This window comes from Eutrigla gurnardus, assembly GCF_963514095.1.
Source record: "Eutrigla gurnardus genome assembly, chromosome: 8".
Lineage (NCBI taxonomy): Eukaryota > Metazoa > Chordata > Actinopteri > Perciformes > Triglidae > Eutrigla > Eutrigla gurnardus.
Genome location: NC_139922.1, coordinates 22,399,645 through 22,414,938, shown reverse-complemented (window position 1 = coordinate 22,414,938; position 15,294 = coordinate 22,399,645). Strand labels below are relative to the sequence as shown.

Here is a 15,294-nt window from a genome sequence, read left to right as displayed (position 1 = left end):
TTGAAATTAATCATATTTGCATATTGACCAATACATGTATTGGTCTGGAAAAAGCATGTTGCACATTTGAAATAGCAAAAGCTTTGATATTGTATTCATTTAAATGGCAAATGTGCTTTTTTGAATGAATCTTGAAAGGTTTTCTGTGCATTACGACACAATGTGCTCTTCTTTAAAAACAAAAACAAAAAAAACAAACAGCAAGCCTGTCAGTTGCTCAGTGCTTCAGTGTTCACCTTCACAGTTTGTATCGCTTTGAAAATTGTGCTATACAATCAAGTCTACCTGACAGGAAGGCACCGCTCAGCTCCTCATTATCAAAAAAAGCCTCTGTGGTCTGACAATGATGTTGCATTTCCTGTATCACGACAAAGGAGCGCGTGTACATTAACACTACAAGAATGAAAACAAAATGTTAACTACATTAACTGGCACACAGTAACATGTCCTTCAACAAAAGTCCTTCACGGACACTAAATTTACAGTCGTATGGCACAGAAGTGACGTTTTCTCAATGTTTTCACAGCTGCATGGTTCTTAGCCCCGCTTTTGATTTCTAGTCCGTCCTATCGTAAAAATGAAGAGGCCTGCAAAGACTACATTTGTGCAAACCTCCTGTAATGGCAGTTGGTGCCATCTCTCCTTTATGTGAGAAGACAGATCTCGAGTGGTGACGCATTTCTTACATGGACTCCCTCTGAATATGTTTCAAGAACGCGAGTCCACCTACACACGCCGCTATTTTTCATCTTGTGCTTTGACTGTGTGACGCCCAGATTTAAAATCTGACAAGCTGGTACAGGTTTTCAAGAAAGATTTTAAAAAAAGGATCACGATCTTCACGCATGAGAGTTAAAGCATCGTGTAAATGTTTCCGGAAAGCGTTTTCCTGATTTAGGTTTTGGTCGATGCAACCAGGCGAAATGGAAGAAGGGTGAATTGAATTTAACATGCAACGTAATATATTTGTGATTTTTTTTTCCTGCATTTACGGAACGCATTTCTGAAATGTAGCTTTGATTCGACAATATTGTAAATGTGTGTATTGTCTTTGTGTTTGGGACGATACGTACTGGACATACAAACGCTGGTAGTCTCAGTCATGAGCTTTTTCTCTAATTTAAACATTTCAGGTCGGTGCTACTTTAATTTTACCATCGCAAACGCTGTTGCTGCATCCCTGCAGACAAATATTTGTGCCAAGGTGTTTTTGCTTCACGATGGGCCTTCTCAAAACACTTTGGCACTATCTTGTCCCTCCCGAACTCTGCCATCTCCCCTCTTTATCTCAGACTGTGGTGACAGACAGGAGGGGGTTATACACCTTCTTCCCATCTGCAGACCTGCTCCCATGGGCCAGCAGCTCCTGTATCGTGATCCAGTTGTCCAGGATTCTGCGACTGCGCTTCTTCATGCTCCTGCGGTGGCACAGCTCCAAGATGGAGGAGGGTTCCTGCTGCGGGGTCGCCCCCTGCTGTCCGCTGCCGCCCTGCTCTTTTTCGCGCTCCCTCAAACAGTCGAGGCGGCTCTGCATCATGAACTCCCTGCGCCGCCGCTGCTCCCGGGCCTTCAGCAGCTGCTGCTTGCGCTCCTCTTTGCTCCAGTACCGGCCCATCTTCATTTCGCTCACGGCGTCGTCGTCCGTCGTCATGCCGCTCCGCTCCTCTCGGATCTTCATGGCGCGGGCCTTCAGGAGGCGATCCCTCACGGGCCGCTTGGCCACGTAGCGGGAGCCGTCGCTGCGGATTTTCACCTTCCACTCCATGCGGGGGGAGGCGGGCGGCAGCGGAGGGGACAAGGGCACGGCTCCTGGGGCCTGGGCAAGGTCTTTGCATGTGCTACCCAAGCTCATTGGGCTGTCGTCCCCCCAAGTCTCCACGCTGTTGTCTCTGAGTCCACCAAGCCGCTCGGAGGTGGAGGGAGACCTCAGCTGCATGCAGCTCAGGTAGTGCTGGGGGGGCTTTGCGTCTGTCTGGCGGCGGGACAGGTAAGGGCTGTTCTCTGCACTGTATCCACCAGGCCTCTCGGCTGTGCCGTTGGCTTTGGGGTTACGTCGCACCTCTCCGTCTGAGCCCCGCCTGATTCCTCTCTCCCGGGACAAGGACCTCACCTTGGTTCCGGGGCTGTATGTCTTCGCCTCGGCTCGTCTCCTGTGGGTGTGGGGAGAGCAGGTTTGGTTGAGGTTTCCTTGTGTCCCCTTCCCTCTCTCGACCCTGCTTCCTCTCTCTCTCTGCCTTGCCGAGGAGGACGGAAGAAGAGGCTCTCCTCCCTCAAGGCTCTGTGTCGAGGGTGAAGGGTACTGTTCGTTGACCAGAGGGGTGCTCCTGCAGCTTTCCCCTCCAGTGTTGTAGGCACTCGTGCTGTCCTTATCCGAGCGCTCCCTCTCCGGGAGCTCGTTGATGTCTGACAGCGCGTGGTGACAGCTCTCCTCACTGACCAAAGTGCCGCCAATGTCCAAGCGTCCGGCTCCAACTCCGGCCCCTGCACTGGCGCCATTCTTGTCCTCGAGAGGCCAAGCCTTCAGACAACGCTCCCTCAGCTGCTGCATCTTCTGTGCCCTCAAGATGTTGCGGCACTTGAACTCCAAGTGGCGCAGCTCCTCCTCCAGGAGGGCCATCTCATGCTGCGTCAGGCTCTCGTTCCTGTTCACGTCCAGTGAGACGCCGCCCTCCTCCTGTGCCAGCCCCGGACCTTCCATAGGCATCAGAGCATGGCTGTTCTTCTCATAGTAACACTTGATTTCCAGGAGCTCTTTGTACCTCTCACACTCTTCCTCAGTCAACCCAGGCATCATCATCCTCACAGGATCTGCGAAGTACGCCCTCTCCAATCGCTCCACCTGTTCTGGTCCTCCCCCGTTAACGCAATCCAGCCCTAGGAGGGAGTCGGTGCTGAACTGGAGGTCCTGGGAGTGCAGCAAGGGAGGTGTGTCCCCTCGGCCAGACAAGAACTTGCGCATGCTGCCGGGCGTATTGGTGGCATTGGTGTTGGAGGCGCTGGTGTGGTCGTCTCCCAGGAGGTCGTGTTCTGAGGACTCCTCATAACGTGTGCTTTCATCGGTACGGCCCACCCCGCTGTCCAGCTCCTGGCTGTTGCTCAGCACCGTCTGGAGCAAATCCGGCGAATCCCTGTTCATTGAGCGACCGTGGCTACCTAGCACACACCCACCGGCAACCCCGCCTGGTCCAGCACCCAGGACGGAGGTGCCGTTCCTCACTCGGTGGCTGCTGGGTAGATGAACGGCGTTGTCCAGCGTCTCCAGGTCCAACTCATCTGGATCCAGCTGGTTGTCATTCTTGCAGGCGAAGGTGTGTCAGGCACAGGTTGTTGGATTGAGTTGATGGCGTTGCAGTGGAAGGTGTAAAATGTTGACAGACACACAAAAGACAAAGGAAGAGTTTGCGTTACAATATTGCTGCACATCTGAAGGTGTAAAAATGTGCAATGCTTGTTTTTGCTTCACTTGCAGAACGATGTACGTGGGTAAGTTTCTCTGCAGTCACCTTGAATCTGAATTTAAGGTAAGGTATTTTTGTGAAATCACGACTGGTTTGGATACTTAACTGTGGTCCAAACACAAAATTGACCACCTTTAACCCAATATTCACTGTCTTTTAGCTCCGTTTTTGGTCTCCACCACCTGCTGAGGGAAATATCTGTCTCTTTAGCTGCTAAATGCTCCACTATATTCACAAGCGAATCACTAGCTGTGACTGACTGCTGTTTGGTACTGAGCAGGTAGTGTACTGCTGGGTTTTTTTATAGAGGTTTTTTTCTGAAAAGCGGTAAGAATGAACCAAAACAGCAGAGTGGCACGCCCAAAAACAATGTACCAAAAGACACCAAGTTGAGGGGAACTGCACCGTTAGATGATGAATGTCTGCAGGTTCATCACAACGAATGATCCCATTCATATGAAATCTATTAATTTGACCCATTGTTAATGTAAACAAATCCATGACAGCAGCTTTAATGTTGAGTGCAGCACATGTCTGAACCAATATAAGAGTAGTGCTCCTTTCGGCCACTAGATGGAGCCAGTGCTGTGTGAGATTTTATCATAATTTTTGGTATACTCCTTCTTGCATTTGGAAATGGAAACCCATTGAGTAAATTGTCTCTTGAAGAAAACCAACACACGTAGTTCATGTTTAGACTACATTTGCTACCTAATAAAAAGCAAATGCATGTTTTTAAGTCAAGTATTGGATATTGTCCATCCTGTATGCTTCCATCTCGATGAATATTACTTAATATTTCATAAGGTCTGTTGTTGTTTCTGAGCTGTTAACTTTTCTGTTTTGATTGACTTCCCCTCAGTAGCTGACCAAATATAATGTAAATTCCTGAGCTTGAATAAGTAAACAATTAACTCCCCAGAGCTCAGTTGATGTTGACTAATTGGTTTGATTTGAATGGGAGCCGCAGTGCCCGACTACAGACAAAGTATTGATTATCTTCATTCTCATTCTTCGACAACCCCTCTCTCTCTCTCCCTCTCCCTCAAGACAACAGATCAAGCTTTAATCTCTGCATGTGCGTTTCTCTCTGATGAGCCTCGGCTCTCCCCCTCGCTCTCCTGAATCCTAATGTGGGACCGTGCCTCCAATATAAATCTTGTCGGCCGTTCACAGGTCTCTCAACACAAGGGCATATTTAAACAAGAGGCGAGGTTGTTTGAGTGTGCACGCGTGTCTTTGACATTTTAATGAATCCCTTTTAAATCTGCCCTTTAGCTCCTTCTGTGCACATGCAGCCAACGTACAGCTTTTTTTTCTTTTCCATATTCTCACATATACCTTCTCCAGCTGCGGCTCACTTTTTATTTCTCTATGGAAATCAATTTGTTTATGTCGACATGTGGCAAGTTGTGTGTTTGCACGCGGTTTGGCAGGAGGTGCGTTACAATGTCCTCATATCTGCTTGCAGAGTGACCTTGAGGGAAACAAAGCCCGCGAGTACAAGCACTATTTGTCTTCCACACTATCTGTGTACCCATCTGTGTTTTTGCACCTCTTTGCCTTTCCTGCCTCCTTACAGCTTGAAGAGCACCAAGCACATACATACATAATACACACATACACCCAAGTATGCAAACTAATTTCTCGCTACGTAAAGAAGGAGATAAAGGGAGAAGGTCAGCATTCAGAGGGAGCCCCTGCAGCTCGCTCCCCGAAGACAGCGTATCCAATTTCCTCACCTCCATCTCGGGTCGTGCAAGGAGCAGGGAGACATTAGTGCTGTCCTCTCTGGTGAGAATAGCTACCGCCTCCTCTCTGTCCTGGATGTCCACTCCGTTTATCTGAGAGAGAGAGAGGGGGAACAAAAGTGAGCTAATGCCAGATAAAGAAAAGACTCTTTACGGACAGATTCAATTAACTTTAAAGATTCAGGAAGTAGAACGGGGAAAGAAATCTCTCTAAGGCTTAACAGCATGAGTGTAACGTTCAATTTCTTATGAAAGAATTCAGAATGCCCTATTAGCGGCTCCCTTTTAATATGTGAGTGAGGCTGGATTAAAAGGGGACTTGACTGCAGCTCCATTGTGGGTCAGTGGTTATCTAAAACTTCAATTTCATGCATTACATAACGAAAGAAAAAAAGTCAAAAAGGCTGTTGCTGCAAAACGTTATACAACCCTGTAGTATTGACAGCAGCATATAAAGGAAGGATATTTAGGAACCCTCTACCTGGAGGATTCTGTCTCCCTTACGGATGCGTCCATCCGTTGCAGCGATACTGTTTGGGTTCACCTGGAGGAGGAAAGAAGGATTCTTTTAGTGTATAGAAATAGAATTAGTTGGGAACTTGATATTGAAACACCATCTGCACCTCTCCGACATATATCCCCAGATCCTCCTCATCATCGGTTCTGTAACACACCGTCAGGCCGAGTTTGTCCTGCTGACGAGACTTATACAACTCCACCTCCTGAGGCAGAAAGGTTTGCGGAGGTCAGACGGACAACAATGGTGCATCTCTCTGAGTTTGAGTGCAGCTGAGGGGCTCTCACCTCATATTCCAGCTCATCCTGCCGGTCCACTTCGTGCTGAGTGATATCGAAGTAGTCGGTGGGGTCGTAGTACACGGGCTCTATAAAGCTGAGAACAATATTCAGAGGATGATATTTCAGTAACTGGGGCGGCTTCAAACGTCAAATGTGTGAACAGAATGGCGTGGACTAGAACCAAGGCGACAGGCGAGCTCAGAGGCCTTAATATGCTGCTCCCACTCACAGCTCGTTGAACAGATACGGCTCCAGGAGCGGAGGCAGTGGAGGGGACGGCGGAGGGTCGGGTGGGGGCGGGGCCCCACAAGGATGTTGGCTCTTGCCGAGAGTCAACATATGCTGGAAGCTGATGTCCGTTTGGGTGCAGCTGTCCACACAGTCGGCCATGCCCATGGTCACTGGCACTAAACCTCCGGGGGGTCCCGCCAGGCCTGCGCGTCTGCGGGCCCCCCGCCTCAGTATGTTGGACAGCATGGGGTCACGCATGTCCAGGGTGGGGTCGCCAGAGAGGCGGGACAGCTCCTTCCCGTTCACCTGGAAAGTGCAGGTCAAAAAACGGTGGAGAAAAGGAGAGCAAAGTGATTATTTTGGTGAAGGAGGATTCGCTTCAACATTGGGATTTATGGTTCTAGTTCTAGATACAATTTCCAGTGAGCATAAAAAAATGTGATCGGGTAGCACATCCAAGATTTGAAATACTCACATTTCACCTGTTTAGTTACTTAAACAAGTGAAATGCAAGGATTTTGTCCTCCTTTTTCAATCTGGGATGTAATACCCTATTATATATATTTTTTTTTACAAATTAAAGTAGAATTGGTGCAGGGATAAAGATAATGAAACAATGTTTAAAAGAGTGTTTTTAACCCCTGTCGTAGGACACACAGAGCACAAGAAACAGACAACTAAAGAGATATGAATAACAGGAAGGCAGTGGTGGAAAACAAGCAAGGACATTTATTAAAATGATGTACTTAACTACAATTTCAGGTACTGCTTTATACTTCACTTCATTTCAGAGTGAAGTACTTTTTGATTGCACTACATTTATCTAAGTTACTTTGCAAATGACAGCCTCTGCACCCCCCACAGGTGTTTCCAATCACTGGCTGATTAAACCTCTGGTCAGGTGTGTGGAAGCCCTAATTAGGTAAGTGAACACACCTGTGTGGGGGGACGTTGGGTGCACCGGCCCTTTAAGAGAGAGCAGAACTTTCACTTGAGTGCTTGTTACTAGTGTTGCTGACATAAAGCATACTTCCTCCACCACTGCAGGAAGGGACGGACGGACAGACGGACTCACATCAGCACTGCTATCCAACACATAAGGTTAGTTCACAGAAGTGTGTTGCACGGAAACACAGAACAGGAAGGGGAACTACAGCTACACACACCTAAAGAAAGAACTGACGTTGAGTCAGGTGTATTTAAACAAAAAACAAAGAACAGGTTTGGATCTGAAGGGTTTCGACGCCACATCACACTAAACAGCTAGAAGCTTTATACTGAGACCTTTAATTGACCGTCAGCGTCAAAAGAGCACAACATGTTGTTTATGTGACTCTTCTGTGGAGAGAGAGGGGGGAAAGAAAGCAGAAAAATGATGGAGTTAGAAAGTAGTTTCAACTGCGACTGGTTGGAAAAAACCAAGGACTTCTTGAGAAGTTTTTATTTTTTCAAGGAGCAAACCAGAGATAGAAAAGCAAATATTCAAGTGAGCAGTCGGAGAGATAAAAAAAAAAAAAAATCTCTAGTACATTAGTTTCCTGCACTCTGGTCTTCCTGAACACATTTCTACAAAACACTGTTATCTTTCTTTCCTGTGAATCCAAAGTGGTTTCTCTGCAAACGCATTTAAATAACTGTTCATTTGTATTCTGTAGAAACAGTCTTTAGTTTTGCTATTTCTTTTATTTTTTAGCAGCGGGAGCTTTGCTGAAAATCATCATACGCTCTCCTTTTTGATATTTGGGAAATAAAAAACCTTTTAGTCGATACAGTACGTTTAATTCCTTTTACTTTTCAGAGCTCTCTCCCTGACGTTGTGGACATTGGCAGTTGATTCAAACAAGGTGATGTAATAACCTCTGGCCTATCCTCTATCACTCCCAGAAGGTCAATGCTTTCATTTGAATCATTTTAACACCTTGGTTTATCACCAAAAGTAATTAAATTTCAATAAGCTGAAGATTGCTTAAATGCGAATTAGCAACTATTAGCATGCTAGCCCACCAAACTGCCTTTAGTGGACGTGTTTCGTTTGACCCTTTTTAGCTGCGTGATTGTATAATAGAATCATTAAGCTTTACACGTTTTTCAAATGAACTCTGAAGACAAATTCAATCCTCTAGCTTCCATTCCCGAGTCAGACAGCCGTTGGAGTCGTCTATGCTGCACTCAGTCGTCGACCTTGGCTGTCTGCGACCCTCCACATCTTCACCGCCCTGCGTCTGCATTCTCCCACTCCCTTTCTCTTCTCTTGTCCCCTTCCAGTAATTGCATGTCAAATCAATGTTCCCCTGCGCAGCCAAGCACAACAAACTTTCTTGCCACGTTCGGCTCCCTTTGCTTCTCTCTCATACCACGACGACAGCACCACCATCCCTCTGGTCTGTCTCCCATCCTCCATCCCCACCCATATCCACTCCTGCTTTCTTTTCTCTTCCCTTTTTCTCCCGACTGGTTTTCTTTTCGCCGTGCTGCCTCAGCAGTTCTGTCTTCTCTACCCTCCCCTCCCCCCCCTGGAGACGACAACTCGCCCTCCTCCCACTCCTCTATTTCCATCTTATTTCAGGCGGTCCATCTCCTCGTGTGCGTTTGTCCTTTCCTCACACTAATGTTCCTTCATAAATCTCCTTGTCTCTCGTAATGAGCCTCTTCACTCGGAGACAAATAAGGTGCTTCCTCCCTACGTGGCCGATTGGTGATGAAGGAATTATAACACAAGGAATTTGCATGTCAGACTAAAGGAAGAACAAACCGGACGTTCCTACGTTTCCTCCACAATAATGACTAAAGCCAACGGTATAATAAATAACTGCTTCATCCAGACACTCTTATCACAACCTAAGAAGGCACATTGCTGTCGCCACATAAGTGACTTTTTCAGCTTGTTTTCTGTAACCAGCGTAGCATTAAAGCAGAGAAGAAGCTGAACAGCAGACTGTTGGCAGCGTAAAACACTTTGCGGCCTCACTGATGTGTATTATCACCATAGCAACTAACTTAACTAACCTTTTTTGTACCAGTCAAATTAGCACAGTTCCACTAAAACGCACCTTAATATCCACCAAGGTGCGTTTTTTTTTTTATTTCAGCTCTCGTGATTCTTATTTTTCTCTCCAAACAGGACGCATCTATTGTTCCTGTGCTTCTGGTCTCACGGCCTCGGCTCCTCAGGATCAGAGAGAGGCTCTTAGGAGACGGCTTCGTGGTCATGAGTGACAGGTATGCATACGGAGGAAGGAGAGGGGGATTTCTCATTCATTATCAATGAGAGGTGCAGGGATTGCTTTGAAGATGACTTCATGCAGGGCAACGGTGGATGTGGAGACTTTGACTTGATGGAGAATCCATTACACCGTTGCCATGTTCTGTTCTACCTTATCTCCGGGTTAGTAGGTCATTATTATGTATGCACACGTTTTTATAAGCGACACAAATAATGAAGCCTGCCGTGCACACCCATCCCCACACTCCGTCTCCATTCTGTGTATTTGTGTTCACGTTTCAGACGGATGGTAAAGCCTCCAAAAATTCGCAGTAGGGGGCCGGTGGTGGTATCAGCGGTGTCTGTGGCGCTGAGGGCGGGGGTGGTGGGTGGGGTGGGGTGATGTGTTTTGAGATGAAAGAGATGCAAAGAGTTCAAAGTGTAGAAAGAGAAAGGCAGAGCTGAAATGAAGGCGTGCACACGGGGAGGAAGGGATGCGAGCGGAGGGTAATGATGCGGGAGGAATGTAGAAAACAAGCTTTCAAGGAATCGCTGGGTGAATGTAAATAGCGAGCGAGCTCGGCTCCGGGTTCAGTTGTATGTAAACACACGCACAATGGAGGCTCATGGGAAATCACTAAGTGGTTGATGCATAATTAGTTTTTATCTGGAGCCCTTTTTTAAAGAGCAAATTAATATTGTGTGCTGTACAACAGGCTGAGATGGAGGGGGAAAAAAGACACAATCACACACGTTGAACTCAGTCTTAATCTGAAGTGTGCTCTTATGGGGACCCTCTTCTTACCAGCATCACAGTTTTCACGCAGACCTGGCTTTATGTGCGTTTCCCCCACCCCAACGTATTTAATTTAACTCAATCACTAATTGATTTTTCTCATTTCATGCTTTTGAAGGCCGGAGCCTTCTCAGGAAATCAATTAATCTGGAGATGGAGTTGACCTACCCCGGCTATAACCCCTGTTGTTTGATTTCAACCAGCTCATTTAAATGAACAAGCACGGAGCGGTGCCGCCCTATTATACACTGATAAACAGTGAGAGGGTATTGATTTAAAACATTCTTTGAAATGATGGCTACGGAGCTAACGAGCCTCAGTCGGAGTGTGGAACATACGAATATACATAATTTATCTAATTCATCAGTTGGAATGAAAGGGGATTTACGGAGCTGGCAGAAGAACGCTCTGTAAAGCCTCATGCTACCAGACTTTACAACGGTGCCCTCCGCCTTTTTCTTTTTTCTGTCACTCCTTTCCTATTAACTGAGACATCCCCTCCATCCTTTTCCCCCGTGTCCATGTCAGTCACACGTCTGACACGTACTCCACACACTAGTCTGCACTTAACCCGGGAAAGCAGACACTCTCTTGGCTTAAAAACAAGCCGATGAGCCAAGAGGTAATGAGCAGTCTGTTGAATCTCATTATGAACCTGCAGTTTCTTTTTTTTTTTACCACTTTAAATGACACAATAAATGTCTTCTTTTTTTTTTTAAAGGGGTTACTGATGCAGTCGTCGACGACTTTACTTCCTGTGAAGCTTTTTTATAAGGATGGAAAAGGAATATAACGGGTAAAATATGTCTTCATGGGATTCAAATAATATATTTTACAATGTGTTTTATTGACTGTCTATTTAACGGACAGGGAAACAATATTTGAGAATATATATCATAGTAGACAGTATTATCTAACGCAATATAATGCGTAACGCCTTTGAGAGACTTGCTCAGTGTTTGTTGCCACATAAGTCTGTGGTGCTTTTGTCATATGATATTCTCCAACTCTAGTATACGTGTGCACGTGAGCGCTACCGTGCACTTATCCACTTGATGTCATCTGATCATCGCTCTGGATTGACTCTCATCCGTTTGCCTCGCGCGGCTGTCACAATGTTTCTTCACGTCATTGTGAATGAAAGGACATTAGGTGTGTTTAATAGTGCCGGTTGCCATGGAAACAGCCTCCTGCTTTACAGTGGTGGTGGTGATGGTGGAGGGAGAAAATAAGGGAGTGGCTGAAGGGCTCAGGGGGGGGGGGGCAGAGGTTTACTGTGTGTAGGTCAGGTGCTCTGCAAAATGCAATATCTTAGCTGCAAAGTGTTTTACGTGCACGCAGTCTACAACCGGGTCCGTAACTCATCAAGTGAACAACACGCCTTTTCACTCGGGGCTATAGGGGGCTAAAATGATCCGAACACTGCCAAATGGGTGGGAACCAATCACCAGTGTGCAGCATGTATGTGTAGCAGAGGCCCGATGTATAATGCATGAGTTTTATTCCTTTGGCGAGAGAAGCAAGTGGTTTGATATAGTCAAATTTAACAGCCTGGTTTCCAGCCTGATGTAGCTGTAAGCTGTTTAATGCTGTATTTATTGTCTAAAGGCGGTTACTCAGTAGACTGCATCTAATTTGAAGGTGTAATTATACATGTTAGTTAAGGAAAAACAGCTCAAAGCTGAAAACCTCTAAAGGGAAACGCCGTGAAATGTGGGGAAATGTAATTATCTTTCCTCTTATATGAGGATTTTTTATTTATTTATTTTTGTAATGATTGGACACAGTGCACCTCCATATTTGGCTTGGCGTGATTTTAGGATTAATCAGCCGTCTGCCCAGCAAGGATTGCAATTTGTAACCATTACATGTAATAACAGATTTCATTTTATGAGGAAATAACAGCATGCAGACTTTGATTACCTCTTGGCTGCCTTTAGTATTTTACATAGTTAATGTTTTTTGTAGTTCAACAGACCTCTGGGTTTCATTGCAAAGTGTGAGACGGTCTCTGAAAGCCAAAGGCTGTGGCTCTGGTTCAGCCCTCCATCTGCATTTGCTCCCTCCCGCCCTCCCTCTCTCTTTCATGCTCCTCTGCTCTCTGCCAGTAACATTTGTTTCAGGCTCACCAGACCACAATATACGCCGACTTGCTGCTCCAGCACCTCCAAATATCTGCTCTCCTTACACACAGCTATACCGACAACTGATCTGCGTGGACCGAATCATACGACACGTACAGCGTTGGCTTCACGCGTCGCCACGCCCGTCTGGAAGCCACGTGCACGCACCGTCTGACGGACCTGGGAGTGTTTCCGGGATGACAGATGTCACAACCTTCATCCACAGTTGACCTCACATCGCCAGATCAGTGGAATTATTAAATTCCCACTTTCAAAGACGTTGACCCGCATGCTTTCAGTGTCAGTACTACTGACCCCTGTTAGATGAGGTCACTGAATATGGAACGCTTTGTGAAGTCTTTCTATTGGCCGCCGCTCCACGATGAGCTTTAATCTATTACTGTAAAGGCAAAAGTGACTGAAGGAAAGGAAACACCGTCCCTCTCTCTTCCATTTGCCTATTCGGACTCTATTTCCCTACTTTGACTCATTATCATGCCTCTATTTGGACTCGCCCTCCATCTTTTCCTCTCTCTCTCTTGGCATCACCTCTGGCTCCAGTTAACTGGCCCAGGGCCCGACTCCAGCATGCTGACCCAGCTGAGGCCTCTGGTGCCACAGATCCTAACAGTGTTGCGCTGCATACCTGCGAGTCGCAAGCATCGGACCTGTTTCGGTCGCCGCCCGTAAACGTGGAGTCTCCTAGCAGGCGCTTCCTTAGGCACTGCACAGCCAGATGAGCTTACTCGTCTGTGGTCCCGATTGGCAGGTGGTGCTGAGGCTGTAACCGTGGCAACCCCACTCTCCCATAACACTTTAGGCCGGCTTTAACAAGCCATCCGTCCTGCTGCCTCCGTGGCTCTGCACCACTCTACTTTCTCCATGCCAGCGTATCTCAATCTTATCCAATTAAGCTCCGCTCTCTCTGATCGGCATCACGGAGAAATATCAATTGTGTTTTTTCGACTGTCAATACAGCAATAAATAGTCTTCCTCATGAGGTACAAAGTGATTTCCACAATTTTTTTCTGGCCTAATTCATATATGTAAGTCCAGCAAAATGTGATGAGATGCGTCACATGATCTGGAGCCAATTTTAAATCACTTTGTCTTGTTTATTGCTGTCACGGTTTCAATTACCCTAAATTAATTGTAGTAATCGCTAAATCGTATGTCACCATCTTGTTTTATTTCGCTGATACGAAGGTGCTCCACTCATTCATAAATCACCTGATGTTGCTCTCCTTCCCATTTCCATGAATACACATTAACTGCCATTAATATGCTCAATTAATCAATTTATCTTGGATTCAAAACTGGTTATTGGGAATTCTAATTATTAGAATTATGTCAATTATTTGGTTTAATTGAGTGTGTCGGCACGATGAGGTTCTGTTGATGTTTTTTCCTGCGCATGAATGAATTGTCACTCATCCATCAGCGTTGCTGTAAAAAAAGGTGCCAAATTAAGACAGAATAAAAATATATAAAAAGAAATGCTTTTGCCAACAGAAAAAAAAGAAATAAATGAAATCCCGGCAGAAAGAGAGAGGGAGGGGAAGGAGACAGAGTGCTCACCTGGAACATGACCCTGTATTGTTCTTCAGGCTTTTGAACCACGCACATGTTGCACCCCATTGTGACTTTTGACGCGGCTCTGGACTGTGCAGGTTCAAAAATTGCCCCAACCTGAAGAGTTCTCACACCGGGGCTCTGTCTATCGGGGTCTTTGTCTGTGGCAGTGGGAGAGCCCCACCCTCATTCGCAGACTTGTGGTATATTCTCCTCCTCCTCCTCCTCAGAGTAACACACCACGCATCCCTGCCAGGGACGGACACACAGTTTAGTTGACTGCCACTCTTCTCCTCCTCTTCTTCACGATTCAAGTGTTACAATCCAGAGTAGATTCAAACGTGGAGATCGTGTCAGAGCTGCAAGACCACGTCTTTGTTTCCGTCTCCATCGCATTTCAAAATGTTGCCTGTTTATTTGGAGTGGTTGATGTAGATCAGCGTGATGTAGGAACTGGAGGAAAGATGTTCTCTAGAGGTCCTGCTGGCTTTGTGCTTGTGGAGATTATGCCGTTGTTTCAGACGAATCAATGCTGATCCAGTGACTTGTGATCCAGTGATCACGGAGTACTCTTGCTCTGCTCCACCTGGTCTGATCTTTAGTGTTGAAACCTGGGGAACAGTGCAACCGTTTTCCCCAGCTCAACTTCCTCACGCAGCTCCAGAGTTGTTGTTTTTTTCCCTCGCAGCACTCCACTTCCAAACAGCGCACTTTCAGCGATGCTCTTTGAACAAGGTAGATGCAAACAACCCAGCTATCAAAGAACTCACCTCCAGTCCTGTTTTCCCCCTCCTCCCTCCCACAGCGAGCTTCCCGCCTGCTGCACCCTCGGCTTTCCAGGAGTGTGAAGGATTGCAGAGTGTGGCCGCTGAGATAACTTGTCCTGTCAGGACTGCCCTGCTCTCGTCCTCCACTTCGGGATCAATGCATTGTGAAAGGTATTTCCTAATTTAACTTTGAATTGGGGCGGTTGGAGCAAAGTGGTATCTTTTAAGCCCTTGCTGTGCAGCTAAGATAAGCTGTATTCCAGGGATGTAAGACCTCCAAACACATGCACACCTGCACACGCATCAAGACAGGCGACAACACACGCTTCTCTCAACTACAAGCACGCAAACTGCCAAATTTCCTGTAGCTGTCAGCACAACTGCCATCAGCAGAGCCGTCAGTTTTCATCCTGCCTCTCCAAATGATAGCAGACGTGTAAATAACACACGCCGAGACTGTAAGATTGCTATCCGCTGCAGCAGGAAGGCATTGTGTTTATCTTATCTGCTGTCAGCTATCGTGACAAGTGTTGGACCATTGATCCTCTACACGACCGGCACACTCAGCACTCTGGCCGGCTGCTCTAGGGTGAGAC

At 46.6% G+C, this 15,294-nt stretch overlaps 1 protein-coding gene across 2 annotated transcripts; it reads right to left on the bottom strand.

Moving 5' to 3' along the window:
- Window positions 1–722: 722 nt before the first annotated feature.
- LOC311017023 (PDZ domain-containing protein 4-like) lies at window positions 723–14,710 on the bottom strand. Of its 2 annotated transcripts, XM_084015123.1 has the most exons (8): window positions 13,938–14,710; window positions 7,523–7,576; window positions 6,237–6,544; window positions 6,014–6,101; window positions 5,833–5,931; window positions 5,691–5,753; window positions 5,201–5,302; window positions 723–3,295 (listed from the first exon to the last, which is right to left on the bottom strand). In XM_084015123.1, the coding sequence occupies exons 1-8, from the start codon at window positions 13,995–13,997 to the stop codon at window positions 1,289–1,291; spliced, it is 2,781 nt and encodes a 926-aa protein (XP_083871249.1). In that variant the 5' UTR covers window positions 13,998–14,710; the 3' UTR covers window positions 723–1,288. The 2 variants fall into 2 exon arrangements, with proteins under 2 accessions (XP_083871249.1, XP_083871250.1); XM_084015124.1 differs by lacking the exon at window positions 7,523–7,576.
- Between the last annotated feature and the right edge of the window lie 584 nt (window positions 14,711–15,294).